The sequence below is a fragment of the Octodon degus genome, unplaced genomic scaffold (assembly GCF_000260255.1).
Source record: "Octodon degus isolate 3935 unplaced genomic scaffold, OctDeg1.0 scaffold00004, whole genome shotgun sequence".
NCBI classification, from domain to species: Eukaryota; Metazoa; Chordata; class Mammalia; order Rodentia; family Octodontidae; genus Octodon; species Octodon degus.
This window is the reverse complement of record NW_004524580.1, coordinates 33,631,935-33,649,108: the sequence shown is the minus strand read 5'-3', so window position 1 is coordinate 33,649,108 and position 17,174 is coordinate 33,631,935. Positions and strand designations below refer to the sequence as shown.

The 17,174-nt window shown below is 55.9% G+C and overlaps 1 protein-coding gene across 3 annotated transcripts in view; it reads right to left on the bottom strand.

Annotated features, from left to right (window-relative positions):
- Tcp11l2 (t-complex 11 like 2) overlaps positions 1–16,858 on the bottom strand; it is a 33,491-nt gene extending 16,633 nt beyond the window's left edge. The window contains exons 1-5 of one of the 3 annotated variants that reach the window (XM_023717080.1): positions 16,717–16,858; positions 11,907–12,019; positions 6,762–6,937; positions 3,876–4,011; positions 1,251–1,371 (exon numbers count right to left, since the gene is read on the bottom strand). In XM_023717080.1, the coding sequence (XP_023572848.1) occupies positions 1,251–1,371; positions 3,876–4,011; positions 6,762–6,937; positions 11,907–11,938 (465 nt within the window). In that variant the 5' untranslated portion in view covers positions 11,939–12,019; positions 16,717–16,858. Of the gene's footprint in view, positions 1–1,250; positions 1,372–3,875; positions 4,012–6,761; positions 6,938–11,906; positions 12,020–16,683 lie in introns of all 3 variants that reach the window. The other 2 variants (XM_023717092.1, XM_004623930.2) reach the window with 2 other exon arrangements.
- Positions 16,859–17,174: the final 316 nt, after the last annotated feature.

Below are 17,174 nucleotides of genomic sequence, written 5' to 3'. Positions count from 1 at the left end.
CCTGGGCAGCACTAATGCTCCTTGTGCTTCAGCACAGGAAGAGAGCGCAGCCTTGTGACCCCAGGCGCTGCTGCAGAAGTGACAGCCGCCAAGGAGGTGCAGCTTTGTCAGGAGGTCCTAAGGGACCGGCTGCAGGCATCAGCCCCAGGAGGGCCTCACACAGCGGGTGGGACACCGCCACCGGCCGCTGCATGCATTTACGCAGGAAACTTCACTTCTAACCATCCAAACCACAACCCCTGACAAGTCCCTGTCAGGCCAAGCTGCAGCTCTGGGCCCCGAGTTAGGGAACCTGGTTTCTTCTCATAAAATAAGGATAACGGGAGTAACCACCGCATAAGTTGCGGGACAGTGAATAATTAGTGTGGGTGACAGACAGCATACACCCTGTAATTGGCTGAAATCGCAACTGTCATCCTACTTGATTCTTTTTTTCTTTTTTTTTTTTTTTTGCGGAACCGGGGATTGAACTCAGGTCCTTGCGCTTGCCAGGGAAGCACTTATTCCACTGAGCCAACTCCCCGGCCCCCCTACTTGATTCTTGAAACCTTTTTTCACCTTTTTTTTGACATTGGGTCTTACGGTGCAGTTCAGGCTGAAGTCTCCGTGGAACCCATGTTAACCTGGAAATCAGGCCACTGTCCTGCCTTGGTCTTAGCCTCACGAGTGTCAAGTCGGCATTACAAGCCTGTGTCGCCCCGCCAGCTTTCCACATTCTTAGGGCTGTTCTGGCAGATTTGAGCTTGTACCTCAATCACCCCCGGCCCTCCTCCCTGCTGCCCTCAGTGTCGCCTGCTTTAGGGGAGTCACTGTGTATAAACCGAACTACAGCGCAGGTTGCCGGTTGTCTCCCCTCCTCTCCTCAGCCCCACCACTCAGGGGTGCAGGGGGAGCCCCAGTAGCCCTTGTGCTCAGCACCATGGAGCAGGAACGTGGCTTGGTGGAGGGGACCCAAAACAATGCAGGGATACCTGTATCTCCCCAGTGCCTGGGCTGCAACCTGGTCCCCCTGGGAGGATACTGGGGGCAAAGCCTGTGGAGGAGACTCAGTCACAGGACGGGGCCACCCCCCCCGGGGGGGGGTTAGTGCCCTTGTGGAAGAGCCCCAGGGGTGGCGGCAGGCCTTTCTCAGAGCGCTCTGGGAGCCCAGCAAGAGGCTGGAAACCCTGCTGTTCACACACCCCGCTCTGCAGTACCCCGAGTCAGCAGCCCAGATGGACCCGGGCCTGCCGTATGCACAAGCCACTTGCCTCTCTGATCTCCTCAAATAGCCTGATGGCGTGTTCATACTCGGGGGGCTCGGCGCTCAGCTCCGATTCCAGGACGTCCCAGAAGGCCTGGTGCACGATGCTCTTCACCCGCCCTGCCAAGCTGCAGCAATGAGATGAACGGCTTCAAACTCAGTCTCATTCCCCCCCCCCCCCGAGTCTAGAAGATACTGGCTCGCTGCAGAACTCTCGGGGACACATGGGAACAGGGAGGGGCACACTGGGAGCAGAGGTGGGAGGCTCGCAGGCAGCAGCCGGGACACTTCCTGGGGCCCAGTCTCAAAATAAAATAGGAACGGGGCTGGGGATGCAGCTCACTGTGCAGGCCCCGGATTCAATCCCAAGCAACACAAAAACAAAATCAAACCAACCTGAGGGCAAAAATCGACCACCCATCCCATTCCTAATCTGCTGACCAATCTTCCTGCTCCCTGCACTGTGCTAACATAGCTAGGGGTACTCGCTGGATGTGGTGGGGGTAGAGATTTCTTTCATGCAATATTCTGCCCTCCCCCAGGGGGGTCTCCCCTGGGCTTTCGAAATGCTTCGAATAAAACACAGCCCTGAGATGCTCTAGCGCAACGCAGCCGGTTCCTCTCCCAAACAGACCCGCAGGCTTGTTCTAGATGTCAGGGAGGACAGGGTACAGGTGCAAATGGACATACACCACACAGTGTACCCTGCTGAGCCCTGGGGTACCCCCACGGAGTGACGCCCCTCCTGGGCAGGCTGTGCCCCGCCTGCAGGTCCTACCGTGTGCCTGGCACCGCGCTGGCACCCGAGATTTGAGACCCACACCGTGCATGAATTATTGACACAGTGACTAAGGTTCCCTCCCACTTTCCCTTCTTTTGTGTCACTGAAGCTGTGACTGCCAGGAGCCCACACGTCCATGGCAGGAGCCAGTGCACACACAGCACGCATTTTAGCTCTCTGCTTCCGGCTCTCCCGCCACTTCTCATCCGTCTTTTCCCTGGCAAGACTCCTTATCCTTCTCAAAGCATGACTGAGCCACGAGAGGAGGACAGCGGCTTCTCGAGGCGTGTGACTGGCACTGCTTCCAGAAGTGCGGGCGGGACACGTACTCGGCGAGCTCAAAAGCGAGCCTGTCCGCAGGAATGACTGCAGATGTCCCTTCCCATGGCCGAGCTGCCCTTGGGGACTCAGATCTGCGTCCCCGGGGGGGAGTGCCAGGTTTCCCAGTGGCTGCCTGCTCTGGGGAGCGCTCTGGGCGGGCAGGCAGCGACCTCGGCACCAAGCCGCTTCTAAGTGTTCCTCCGGTGCCACAAGCCACCAGCTGTGCCTTACTCCCCAGATGCTATCTGCTGAGCCACCAGAGTCAGCTGCACTTTAAAATGGAAAACTTGACCACTGTGGGGACCGAAAATCAACAGATAGTAACTTGCAACTTTTAAAACGTTTTGCCATATTAGAGAGCGAATCTGGGACCTTAACAGTGAACTGTGTCACTAGTGTTTTTAAAAATTTATTATTTTTTTTTTTAAAGATTTGAGACAGGGTCTTGCTAAGTCACTAAGTTGCCCAGGCAAGACTTGAACTTGAGATCCTCCCACGTCAGCCTCCAGCACGCTGCGATGACAGGCACGCATGCCACGTCCACTCTCCTTGCTTAGGTGGTGTAAGGGGTCCTAACTGCACACTGCGCCCTGTGCTCCCGCTCTCCCCTCCGCGCAGCGATGAAAGGAAGCATCTCCTGCTTCGCCAGGTGTCAGGGGCACTTTAGGCCAGGAGCACACGTGCCATGTCAGTAGTCACTGTCTTGTCCCTGGGCAGCCGGGGGCTCAGTTGGGCCAGGGCTCAAATCCGGGTCTGTCTGGCTCCAAAGTGCCCTCCTTCTGTCTCTCTCTCCTTGCAGCTTTGGAATCTAAAGCCCAGACTCCCCATGCAGGCTTCTCCTTATCTCAGAGAGTGCTCATTTTAACTTTATCATTTCACTTTCTCACCAGGTCATAAATGCTGGTGAAGCCTCCAGCAGGCGCACGAGGTCAGGGACACTGCGGTACACAGAGTTCCTGCCCGGGTAGCAAAGAGCGGCTCAGCAGGTGAGACCCACACCTGGCAGGTGCCAGGCCTGGCTCAGCCTCAGCAGGAAGCCTCAGGCGTGGAGCCCCTGGGAAAAGCACGAGGCCCCGGGAGGTTGGAGAGACTGCTTGAGGGGCAGAGCTCCCAGGCGGCCTCGGCTCGGAGCAACCCAGAACAGGGACAGGAAGACCTGCGGCGGCTTGGGAAGCAGAGCCTTCATAACTGTCATAGACAACATCCCTGAAGATGGGGTCTATAGCTTGGATTTTTTTTTTTGAGACATGTTCTTGCTATGTAGCCCAGTCTTGTCTCGATCTCAGAGGTGCTCACCCTACTGGAAGGTGATCCTCCTGCCTCAGCCTCCTGAGTGCCAGGATTACAAGAGTGCACTGTGTTGCCTGTCTTCACCCATGTACATTACATAAGAACTTGCAGGAATTGGTGTGAACCCGTGAATACACAAATACACACGTGGGTGCGCGTGGGTGCACGCGCGCGCACACACACACACACACACACACAGTTTCTGGCATCATCAGCACACCCCGAGGGCCGGCGGGTTACCTGTGCTCCGGGAGGTCCTCTTGCTTCAGCTGAAAGTTGTCATTGACAGCGATCTCATGGGCCAGGGCCATGTTGGATAAGTTCCTGGCTGCACCCATGACCTCATCAAAGGTCACAACGCCGGGCGGGCTGGATGCTGGGAAAGAAAACAAGGTCACATGCCGCGGAGGGAAGACATCGTCCACAGTGGCTCCCGACACAGGCCAGGCCAGGCAGTTCCCACCTCTGCAGAGCTGAGGGCCGCGTGGCTCCTCCTGTGGCTTCCGCTGCTATCCTGGACGATAAATGCCCAAACACTGATAAGACTGCCTCACTTGTACAGGCCTGAAACTTACAACTGAATCACCTTACTATTCGGTGTCTCTCCATATTTGTCTGCGTTGATACAGGAAACAGACTAAGGCTATTTTTATTCTATAATTCAGAATTCTCATTAAGTACACTCAATATGGAGCAGATTAAAAAAAAAAAGATTTCTAAATGTACAGTATAAGGTAGGGAGTAAAGAATTTCAGTTATTTCTATCTTTTTGAGACAGGGTCTCACTTTGCAGTTCATGCTGGCTTTGAGCGCACTTCGTAGCCCAGGCTGGTCTCAAACTTGCAAGGATCTTCCTGCCTCAGCCTCCTGAATGCTGGGATTACAAGCGTGCACCACAATGTCTGGCCAATTTCAGTTATTTCTAGAGGTGACCCTAAGAATTATTCTAACAAATCGTGTTCATAACACCACAGTTGGAAATCTTAGCTTCTGTTAATTAAAAATCATGACCTCAAATAGCAGCACTAGCAGGCAACACTTGGCTGCCTAAATTCTTTTAAAAAGGAAAAGGAAAGAGGAGAAAGGGGCTGAGGGAGAAGAGGAGGAGAAAGAAAGGTAACAGAAGAAGCAGGCGCTTTCCTCAGGACTCTCGGGCACCCTCTTGTCAGACTCGAGCCCCACATATAGGGTCAGGCTTAAGAACCCGGGTGGCTGCCCTGTTTGCCAACTGCCTCAGGACCTCAGAAACCTCAGCGTGCTCTGGCCCACGGCCCTGTGATAAGGAAAGGAACTAACTGTCACAGCGTTCGGGCACCAAGATGTTCACAGAGCGCTGCCGGCAACAGCAAGAGCAGAGCGCAAGCTCGCCCATGGCCGGGCTAATTCCGTGAGTGAAGCCACGGCCTAGCCACCTGACCGGTGGGTGGTAAGTGGTCACAAAACAGTCTAGGAAACACAGTTTCACGAGCAAAGCTTTGGTTATAACGCTAAGTGAGCAGAGTCCACACACACGCCTCTAACACATAAAGATACAAAGATACAGCAGGGAGGGCCAGCAAGACAGCTCAGTGGACTAAGTGCTTGCTTAGGCAAGTGCAGGACTGGGGTTTGATCCCCGGACCACATGCCGTGCCAGCCCTGCTCCCAGGCACGCTGAGCCAGCTGGCCACCAAGACTGGGCATGGTGGTGCAAACCTGTAATCTCAGCACTGGGGAGGCTGAGACAAGAGGATCACTATGAGTCCGAGCTGTGTAGCGAGGCCCTGTACCAAACACATTAAAAGAACAGAACAGATATGGCAGGGCTCCACCAGCTGTCATCTCTGGCAGTATTTTCTTCTCTCTACGCTCTGAATTTCCCAACTTTTAAAAATGAGAATAGAAAACTGTATTTTATTCTATTTAAATTTTTTAAAAAATCTTTTATTTATTTACTTGGTGCAGGACCTTCTACACAGCTCAGTCTCCTAGTGATCCTGTGTCTCAGCACCCACAGTTCTGGGATCACAGGCGTGCGCCCCCACACCCGGTTTCTGTGCTGGCTCTGCGCAGGGCCTGTGCAGCATGCAGTCCTGGGGATCAAACTCGGGTCCTTGCGCTTGCCAGGCGGCTCTCAGACTGCTGAGCTATCTCCCAGGCCTGACAATGCAAAACTTTAAAATAAATACAAAGGAATAAATGGTGTGACGTGGGCCCTGGATCCTATCAGATGTTGGCTGCCTTTCCTGCGTGTACTTTATCAGTTTACAGGGTGATACCTCCTGGGCAAAATGCAAATTAAAAACTTTTTCTGTGTGCTCCTGTCACACGCAGAAAAGGACAAAGCAGCCAGGATGCGGCACACAGCTGGAATCGCAGCACTCCGGGACGCTGAGGCAGGAGGACTGAAAACTCAAGCGACTTAGCGAAAATGAGAAGTAGTAGTTGTTTCTCAAAATAATTTTTTAAAAAAAGTGAAAACATCATTTAGGCCGGGCCTGATAGCACACTCCTGTAATCCCAGCACTCAGGAGGCTGAGGCGGGAGGAGAGTTGCAAGTTTGAGACCAGCCTGGGCTACAAAGTGAGCTCAAGGCCAGGCTGAGCTGCACAGGGAGACCCTGTCTCAAGAAGACTATATATATGGCTGGGGTTTTTTCCCTCTTTTTTTAGTGGCTGAGGATATAGTTAAAGGTCCTGGCATCAATTCCCAGTGCTTTGAAAAAGAAGAGAAGACAAAAAAGAAAGAAAAGAGGAAGATGTCTCCTGCCTCACTGCAGTCCTCTGCTGTCTCACAACCCCGTGTCCTGTCATAATCCTCACTGGGCCCCTGCTGAGTGATTTCCACAGCAGAGTTTGAGATTAGCAAGAAACCCTTTAGATTATTTCACTTCCTGCCCAGCCCTTCCGGGATGGCAGTTTCCTTCAGTGCATGTTGGGAAAAAAAGGAAAAAAAAAAAAAAGAGAGAGAGAGAAAACTAATCTGAATTTCTCCTACTGTGTCCATGGTGGAGTAGCTTCCCTCCCCCGGGAGGAAAGTCAGGCTGGGTGACAGCCCTCTTGGTGCAGAGGAAGCTGCCTGGAGCCGCCAGCCCCGAGGTGTCCTCCACCGCCCGTCAGGCACCCACTGCCCACCCGCCCGGCTCACAGGCAGGAGAGCTGGCCTTGCTGGACGAGTCGCTGGAGAAGCGCTGCCGCGAGCACTCGCAGTCGCTGAGGGAAGCCAGGCTCTCGGAGCAGCGCGGGGAGTCGGAGTCCTCGGAGTCGCTGGGCTGGTCCTCAGTGGTGTGCTGCTTCTCCCCGTGGAGTGGCATGCTGCGGCTCCTGCACGCACGCACGGGTGGACTCGATCAGTGTCCCTGGGCCCCGGTTAGCACCCACAAGAGGCCACAAAAGATCCTCAGGAAAAACCGACAGGACGCACATGCACCTGTCCTGGGCCGCTCAAGCCCCGGGAGGTGACCGAGCTGGCTCTGGGGACAGACTTGGCCTGCTCCCTGCCCGAGAGTTCACTGGTCCCCTTGCTTAGCCAGGAACCTGGACAAAAAGCCTGGCCGCGGGTTCCCCGCCTCACTAAAAGCCTCGGCCCAGATGCCAGCGGCAGCTGTCACACTGCTCTACCGCCTTGTTCTAGAGAAGAAGTTAGAAATCCCCCTCTTTGTGTCCCACTGGGGACAAGTCTCCCCAGTAGACAAATGTCTGCTGCTGCTTCCCTTATGTGGCCCTGGAAACTGCCACTAGATGACACGCGGGAACCTACAGCCTGGCGCTTCGACGCAGCGGGCCCAGACGGCCGCAGATACTCATCACCTTCTGCTCCAGCTGCCTGAGGAGTCGGCCATGCTGCGCCCAGAGAGATGATGGGCACGGGGAGCCCGGGCCAAGCCAGGACACCGCACCGGCCTCGGGGAGGCTGTCCTCACAGTGGGTGGAAAGAGAAACTGAGGCCCGGGACAAAGGCATCTCCAGTCCTCAGTGACAGCAATGACCAGAAGAGTTTGCAGCGTCCCTTTAACCCTGCAGCGCCCACACCGCAGGCCAGAGTGCTTGTGAAGCTGTCTCCTCTGAACCTGCTACCTCTCTGAGCTGACCGTACCTCCCTGGATGATTCCGTGAGCACGCAAAGCACAGCCGCTGTGCAGCAGGCTGACGCAGCAGCGAGGACAGGGACGGGCACTAGCGCTACACACACTGGTGCCAGGGGGCAAAGAGGGGGGCTGGGGGGGCCAGGCTTTGTGGAGAGGAGCAGGTGGCTGCTCCTTCCTGCGCAAACCCTAGCCCTGCAGCGTGGCTCACCCACACCACCACTTCCTGGCCTGATACGCAGACTCCCTCACCAGGCCGTGCCTGGCAAGAGGAGCAGGACAGGCCCCATGCAGGCCACCCGGCAGGGAGCCGCTGCAGTGCCCACCGAGAGCACAGGCGATGAAGCAGCCAAGCCCTAGTCTCTGGGTGACACAACACTGCCTCCAGAACCAGCCTCACAGCTCCAGCTCCACTGCTGACAGAGGGAGAGGGACTAAGAGACAGGGCCTCAGTAACCCTTTAATGGCCACCATCCCCTGACCCTCCATGCAGCCTGCAACCTCTTTCCCTGACAACATTCTACTTTCCACTGACAAGGCCTCTGTCTAAGACGGGCCTTACTATGTAGTTTAGGTTGGCCTTGCAGTGATCCTCCTGCCTCAGCCTCCCAGGGGCTGCAGATTTCCACCGCTGACAGCCGGCGAGGCAGTTCTTGAAAATGCTGCCTCCTCCAGGAAGGTCTCCCTGCCCTGCTGGCACTCACGGCCTCCTGGGCGCATGTCCCGCACCTCGGCCGCACCTCCTAGAGACAATGGCTGCTCCCTGTCCTTTCGCAAGGTGGACACAGTGCCATCCTGCTGCCTGCGCCAGCGGGCGACAAGCGTCCACTCAGTGTCCGCGGAGCCGCAGCACTGGACACCAGCAGGTACGGCGTCCACTAGGACCCGAGCAAGCTGAAGCCAATAGGCGCTCACATGCCTGCTGCCCCAAGGTGCCAGCCCTGGGCCAGGATTACAACTCACAACACCTGAGGCCTTGTCGCTCTTATTTGAGGATGGGAGTTGTTGTCATTCTTTGTTTTTTTAAGACAGAGTCTTACAACAGAGCTCAGCTTGAACTCAGTGTGTAGCCCAGGCTGGCCTCAAACTCATGATCCCCCTGCCTCAGCCTTCTGAGTGCTACGGCTGGAGGCGTGCGCCACCACGCCTGGTCTATTGGAAGACCCTAACACGTTCCTTGGCTTGAACCGCGAGCGTGTGCGTGACGGTCCCATGCCACTCGACAGGACAATCAGCATGTGCCACAGCAGCACGCATGACATATGAATTGAAACCCAGTCATGAACACGTTGCCAGTTATTTCTACACTACTTTTTCCAGTCATCATGTAGCCACTAAGCTGAAGCCCTCTGCATTTTCTCCACTTGAGCTGCCTCAAACAAGCAGGCCTTGGGTTGTCTGCCAAGCAAAAGCGAATAAGCACTTTCATCTGCAGGCCCTTACGCGCTTGATTAATGCTACAATCACTCGTTTCAGTCCCCCCCTGCCCCCCAGCTTGACAACACACTGGGCAGCTGTGTTCAACATGGCAGCCGTGTGCCAAGGTTTAAAAACCAAACAGCTCCAGGTGAGGAGGCAGGAGTCCAGCGCCCTGGGCTCGGCTGGCAGCCAACTGACTGCGACGGCTGTCCCCACGCCCCACTCCTGGACCTCCAGGGGGCCGGGCCAGGCTGTGGGCCCAGCCATGCTCTAAGCTGGAATTCCAGAGCAATACCAGAAGGCTGCTGGAGGCAGGGGCCTGGGCCGGGCTGCAGGGGCAAGCTCAGGGCTTCCCAGAGTGTGCAGCCTCCTGTTCAGACGGGAGGAACTGCCACATTACAAGCGGCCTGTGTGTCCAAGGACGCCGTCTTTGAAACCCTCTATTAGAAACCGCTGAGCCAGTAACGCCTGACTCACACGGCCAGGGTGGGTGAAAGATTTCATTTGGTGGGGGGGAGAGGAGTGGAGGGGAGGTGGGGAAAGGCAGCGGGAGGGGGAGGAGGAGCCCGGACAGCGCTGGACACAGACAGGGGCACAGACGGTGGCCTGTGTTACCTGCTTGTTCGTTAACATGAGCACACTGGAGGAAGATCGGTTTCCTCCCAGGGTAATTAAAGCATGTTCCCCTGCAGATAACTGAGGCCAGGGCTTCACCTGGGAATGAACTCATGCCCTTGTCTGAAATACAAAACTGCCCACGGTGGCCTGTCCCAGTGCCGAGTGCTCTGCCCAAGCCCAGCACATCTGCTCCCCACCGCCTCGGCTTTGGCCTCCCACCTAAGTCACCTGGGGGTGGGAGGGATGAGCTGGGCTCTAACAGCCTCGTGGGGAATTACTACTGTGTTTTGCATTTTCTCTCAGGCTGGAGATAATCAAACCAGGATAGGCTGGTTTTTTGTTTGTTTGTTTCGTTTTGTTTTTTAAGAAAACATAAGGCTTCTCCAACAAACACAGACCCAGGTCTACCTGGCTGCCAGTCCAACTCACTGGTAAACCGCACCATGTTCAGGATCACTGTGCCTCATCCACCTGGAAGGTGCTGAAAGGCCACAAGCAGGGTAAAAACCAGGCTGCCCCCATCTGTGGTGGACACAGGACTCATCCTTGGGGCTGGAAATCTATTCCCTTCTCTCTAACGTCAGTAGTCAAAGAGTTCACCCACCCATGCATGGCTCAGTCCCTGCAGTAGTGGCTTCGGAAGGGATGACATAAATGACCAAAATGCCAATGTAATTAAAAAAAAAAAAAAAAAAAAAAAAAAAAACACGGGCAGGGGGCCTGCTTCTGATAGACTAAGGTCTGCTGTGTCTCCTGAAAGCGTTTTGCACACTTACTGCGCAGGGTGATAGTCTTGGGTGGCGGTGCCTGAGGGGAGCGTCTGTGCAAAGGCCGTGAGAGCCCTGAGTGTGCTCTTGCCCCCAGAGGCCTTCCGCCGGGCCGAGGCTGGTCCTAGATGGTGTTCGGTTTTGGTACTGGGAATTGAACTGAGAACCTTGCACTGCCCAGGCATGCACGGTGCCGCTGAGCTATATCCCCAGCTAGGGCAGTTCTGATGAAACCTCAGATAGAAACTAGAAATGCTGTAAATGTCACCCTGTCCCAAGGTGGCAAAGCACTTGGGTGAATGTGTATGTACATGGCCAGGCTAGAAAAGAAGGCAGAGTTGAAAAGCTGTGGACCAGGGTACCCTAGGGAAGACATTGTGAAGCAAAATATCAAAGGAGCTGTGTGGCTACTTTTATTTATTTACTTATTTTGGTATTTTTCAGACAGAGTCTCACATGCAGTTCAGGCTGGCCTGGAGCTCCCTTTGTAGCCCAGGCTGGTCTCCAACTCCCAGTGATCCTCCTGCCTCAGCCTCCTGAGTGCTGGGATCACAGGTGTGGGCCACCACTACTGGCTACGCAGCTACTTTTAACCACACTCAGGTAGATGTGAGAGCAGAGAAGTGATTTAAGGACAGTTTATAATCAGAGAAGCCGAGTGGCAAGGTCTGGGCAATGTGTAGCCTGGTTGTGTGGAGAGTGGGCAGGCATCTCAGAAGAGCAAACAGAGAGACTGCCCAGGGGCAGATGATAGGAGAGATGAAGCGTGAGTCAGGGGCCAGGAGCCGCTCAGCAGGACAATGGCGAGGACCCCAGTCACATGGCAAAGACCAAGGCTGCCCCCATCACAGGAAGGGAAGGGTCCACAGTGGTGTCCCTGGAAAGTCAGCATTTGCTGCCTGACTACTGCTCCCTAAATTCTGGCCAGCACCCCTCAGAGGTCCCAACTGGGGGTCGAGGGGCCCAGGCAAGCTTGATCTCTGTATGACACAAGCTGAAAGCCCTGGCCATGTCCACACCATTCTAACTCTGCAGTCACTCTGAATACGGAGCACACCAGCCCAGGCCTCGAAGTTCCTAGAATCCACCTGGACTCTGGAGGATACAGAGTGGCCTAGCGGCTGGGCAGACACCTGCTTGGGCATGAGCATCTCCAAGGACCCTCCGGGAGGAAGTCCAGGGAAGCAGGAGGTCAGGGCTGCCAGAGGCTGCAGCAGGGAAAGCTACCAGCAGGGACTCCAACCACAAGAGCCCAGCCAGCAGGGCCATTGGGGCAGGGATGCCCTGGGCTGTGGGCACCCAAACATACCCAGTGGTGTCCAGAAGGGAGGACAGGGTTTCATGGGCGTTTGTTTTAAGGCTTTCAAATTGGATGTTGTTTTCCATGCAGGACTCTGGATTCACCTGGCATCTGTCACCCCTCTGGTCTTCCTCATCTCTCCCTTGAAGAAGGTGCAGGTCTGGATTACATCCTATCGCTGCAGTTTGGAAGTAGACACCTTGCTTTGATTTCACAGCTGGAGGAAATGGAGCTCAGGATAAAACCTGTCCAGTCTTGCCCAGACCCGATTTAGATGCTGTGGACTTCTGGGTTGGTGATGGAATAAGTTATGGCTTTGGCGCTCTCGGGATGGAATGAATGTACTTTGCAGGGGAGAAGGGTCTGCATTTGGGGCTTGGGGGAGGGTTGCTGTGGCTGAATACAGCCTTCAAACAGCCTGAGTTAGAAGCTGGGTCCTCGGCCCACCAGGGCCAGAAGGAAGGCCTAAAGGGGCCATGCGTAGGGCACAGGGAGCCCCTGGAAGGCACGGAGCATGAAGCTCGGAGTCCAACTTCTCGTGCCCTTGGCCCCTAGTAGGACACAGCAAGAAGGCCTTCACCACGGTTGCCCTCAATCTTGGACTTCTCAGGCTCCAAGCCACGAGCTCACCAAACTGTTTCTTGTGAATGGCCCAAATGTGTAGTCCCTCAGAGCAACACAAAATGAACTGAGACAGTAACCGAGTGCAGTAGGTGGTCCTAGACAGGACCCCTACCCGTCAAAACTGGGACTCGAGGATGGATGTCACTGTCAATGCCAGTGTTGTTCCCATGCTTGGCTCTGTCTGTACTGACAGTGGAGACACCGAATTGACAAACGCACTGTCGTTACACATACCGAGCGTGCGGCTTGGTTTCAAATAAAAGGGAAGGAAAACAATAAAGCAGATGAAGAAAGATGTTGGTGGGGGAACGTGGGTCACAGGCAGCGACACTGCTCTTAGTACGTGCCCACTGCCTTCTCTGTAAGCATGAAGGTATTTCCAATAAGAGCTGAAGGGAGAAGTAGGGCTAAGACGAGAGTCTCACCCAGAGCAGATGGGAGCCCTATAGGTTGGAAAGTGGCGCTGGGCCTTCGCACTGAGCTATATCCTCAGACCGTCTTCATTTGCACTCTGAGACTGGACCTCCCTAAGTTTCTCTGGTTGGTCTAAGCTGTGCTCCTCCGGCCTCCGCCCCGGGAGTGGCTGCAACTGCAGGCACATGACATCGTGTCTGGCTTGCTGCAGTTTGTAGATTCTGATTATCCCCACCACTGTGTGAGCGAGATACCACTTTAGTAAAAAGCTCTTCTAGACACACATGTCCCAGTGTCCTCCTTCAAGGACAGTGCCTAGACAACAGAAGAAGAAATGGGCAGGGGCCCTTCAGAACAGACAAAAGGAATCATTTCTTCAAGGGTCTCCTTTCCCTGAGAAGCCGTGAGAGCCCCTGGGCGATCTGGCCTCTGCTGGTGCATCCCGTTCTGCTGGCCCACAACCCCTGGGGCTCTGACGCGGTGGCCCTCTCCAAGCCGCTAGCACCGATGCTCACATCCTGCCTTGGAGCACCTCTTGCACGCCTCCCCCTGGAACCTCATCTCCCCCATCTCCAGGTGGCTGGCTTCTTGTGGTGAAGATCTGAAACTGAATGCCACAACTTCAAAGTGACCCTCCGTGGGGCTGGGGTCTGGCCTGGGATAGGGCAGCCAGTGGCGCCCTCGGCCCCACGCACACATGACTTGGCTCTGACTCGCTCCGGCCAGGTCCGTTTGCTCACACGAGCGCTGCGCAGTCACAGAAAGCACTGTCGCCGTGGCTGTCCGCAGAGTTCTCTCCCAGCTCCATTGCAGGCTGCGCACACAAGCAGCTCTGCCTCTTCCTCAATTTCCGGCAGCACCACAGTGTGTTCCCAAGCCCTGATCATTCAAACCACGGAGGACTCGCAGTTCCAGCAGCTTGAAGGACAGTTTGCATGGAGTCTTTTGGCCCTGCTAAGCTTGCCGGTCCCACCAGACCCTGACAATCACAGTGAGCAGCCCCAGGGTGCCAGGGCCCGAAGAAGCAGCTACCATAACCATCTTGGGGTGAGTCTATCAGCCTGTCACCTCAGGTTCTGGGGATGACTGCTGTAGCTAAGATATATCCCTATTTTAAAAGGACCCCAGGCTCAGAGATTGCACTCGTCTCCCAATGGCCCCCGGCAGCGCAGGGCCACAACCCAAGTCCAGGAGCGGAGCCCTAAGCCCCTACTCTACCACTCCAGGACAGCTGGAGAGAACATGGTGCCTGTCGTCCTTTCCACTGCCACCCTGCCAAACCAAGCCATCCTTTACCATGTGGACACTGGCACATGTGGCAGCCAGCTGCCCCTCCATGGGGTGACTGCTCAGTGCCACAGTGTGAAGGGCATGGCCAAGAGCCCAGGATCCAAAATAACACTCGATCAGCTCCTAGGGCGACTGAAAATGCTCCATCAGGCAGCTGTTTTTATGTGCTGAAAATCCTTAGATAAAACCCAAGTATTACCCAAAGGGTGAACTGCCCATAGCTAGTGGGAGTCACAAACATTCTGGAGTGAATTACCCCAATTACTCTGCAGGCTGAGGATGAAGGAGCCCATCCAGTTAGCAGCAGGTGCTAGACAGGAGAAATTTCAAGAAGGACCTCGAGTCACAGGGGCGAAGCTACGGCACACACACGCCTCAGCAGGCACACAGTGCCCTCTCTGTTGGCTCTCGAACCAAGTCACACCAGCGTCTGAGCAATGGCTGATGGTTTTTCTAAACTAAAACCTTGGTATGCAGGTTTAATTGTAGTGCTGACATCTCACAATAAATAAGTGGGTTTGGGCTGCAGTTTGGCGCTCGTCTCTGACAGGCTCGCCATCACTGATCTGGAGGTCACGGTCCTTCAGGACCACGTGGAAGTCAGTCATGCGGGCAAGCACTGACACGCGTGGTCAGCCGAGGGAGCAAGAGCAGGGCCTGGTGAGAAGGCTGAAGGTGGCGGAAACTTTCCCGCTGTGCTTTGGAGCCAGACAGCAGCACCAAAAGTTACTCCCCTAGAGCAAAGCCAAGCCTTCAGAGCAGCGGGACGTGCCGCGCCAGCACTCGGCCGGCCGACAACACTGGCTGTCTTCACCCAAGAGCAATCCAAAGCTAGAAAAAGCCGGAAGCCAGTCACTGTCTAAGGAGCAGATGTTCACGCCACGCAGGGCGTCACCACACCGGGAAGGCTTTCTGCACACTCTTCACGCTTGACGTCACTGCCCCCTGCTCCAGCTGGCCTGGGTCAGGACCCGGGGCCCTCAGCCCCTCCGAGTGGCAGGAAGTGGCTCCCAGCCGACACCTGGCATCTTCAGCACTGAAGTCGCTGTCTGGTTAGGCTGCCAGGGTGATATGTGACAGGCCAGAGAAAGGCGGGAAGGGCCAGGTCTCCAGCCGAACACAGGACGCTGAGGGACCCTAGGGACAAGTCTAGCTTGTTGGGAAACAATACAATACAGGGCACTTAATTACAAGATTATTTTATAATAGTTGCCCAAAGAGTCATCTACAGTAAGTGCAGGAAATCTGTTCACACACTGAAGACCAACTACTCCAGCTGAGGCCCGGAGCCTAATGTCCTGCAGAGGTCCAGCTGAAGACCTAGAACCCATAACAACGCCTCCCCCCAGTCCAGCTGGAGGCCGAGCCCACCACAATGTCTCAAGCAAGCCTGTCTCATGGATCTGTGCCGGGAAGGCCCAAAGGTCAGTGGTGGAAGCCAGGAAGTCTGTGCCGGCGGGATGAAGGCTCTCTGCCAGCTGCAGGCTGAGGGGTCTGCACTGGAGCCGGGAAGGGATGCTCAAGGTAAGAGCCAGAGCTCCCTGCAAAGCACCACAGGGAGGACCTGAGCTCCTTCTATGATACAAACAGCTGAGTTCATCAGGAAAGCCAGCATGACAAGCTCCTCCAGGGAAACCAACAGCCCCCTACAGCTTCCCTAGCAGCCTCCTTCCTCCCTCTCCAGTTCTGCCCCTTATGTTGCCCGCAACAATCCTCAGGTGGGCCTCCTACACCCAGCACCAGGCTGGTTCAGTTCAGCTGGGTGTTACAAGTTGACCACCAGCGGTCAATCCACCACTTTTCTAGTTCCTTCATGGGCAAACCAGCAGGACAAGCACCATGACAATATTCCCGGAACTTCAGCCCCCTGAGTAGCACGCCAGGACTGTACCCACCGCCTACCCTGATCTAAGCAAACACACCTCCATCAGAATCAGGCTGTGGCATTTAAACGTAGTCATGTCAAAAGGAAACTGTATTGTGGTGCAATTGCTCACTTAATGCCACATTGTTTCCTTAACTGACAAAGCCGCATAGCTATGTGCATCCCCATGCCATCAGTGAGGGTCACCATCCTGGGTGACAGCCTGGGGAGCACAAAGTCATTAACCTGAGACGACAAGGGTTCCAGCCGTCTGCTCCCCAAGACAGGCACGGTACCACAGTCCAACCCTCAACGGGCCTCGGTGCTCCTCCCCACTCTTGCCCCTGGTCCCCTCCGCCCCTCCCGTCGCCTCCACGTTTCCTGTCAAAACAAACCCTTGGGGGAGGGGACGGCCCAAGCCCGGCCGAGTGCGGAAAATCTGGCATCAATCCCCGGACACTCGCCCGATCTCTGCGTCTCAGTCCCCGGCTTGGCCCCCACCCAGGGGTCCTGGGCGTGGAGATCCCCTGCACCCCGAGGCTCCCGTCGTGCCTCCTGACACTGCAGGGTCACCCGCGCCCCCTCAGTGCAGTACAGGGCTCGAGAAGAACAAGGGGACGGCTCTGATCCCTTCGTCCCTGGACAAGGTCCGAGTGGGGACCCCCGCCCGGAGTGCTATCCCCACTGGCCTCGCCTTCGTCACCCCACGGCCGCGTACGCACCGGTCCAGCGCAAAGAAGATCGGCGACGACCAGCTCGGGCCAGGGGTGTGATGTCCCTTGTCCCCTTCTCCCTTAGCCGAGTAAAACAGCGTGGAAACTCCCAGCACCCAACTCAAGGCCCTGTACCCCCCCCCCCCCCGGGTATTTAAAGGGCTCTAAGGTCCGGAGGGAAGCGACCGTCGCCAAGCGGACGCGGGGGGATGGCGCGACAAGCCGAAGAGCAGCGCGGGGCATCGTGGGCTCAGGCCACCGGGATGTCACAAAGCCCACGCACTATCGGGAGGACTACCCCAGGTTCGGGTCTACAGAGGCCTCGGATGGCTGGGTCTGAACGGCGTTCTGGTGGCGAGAGGCACGTTCACCCCCTCCGCGTGGTGAGTGGTACAGTCCGGGCCGGGGGCGGGGCGGTGAGTGTTTACGGAACTGGGACGGCCAGGCGCTCCGGGCTGGGGGCGGGG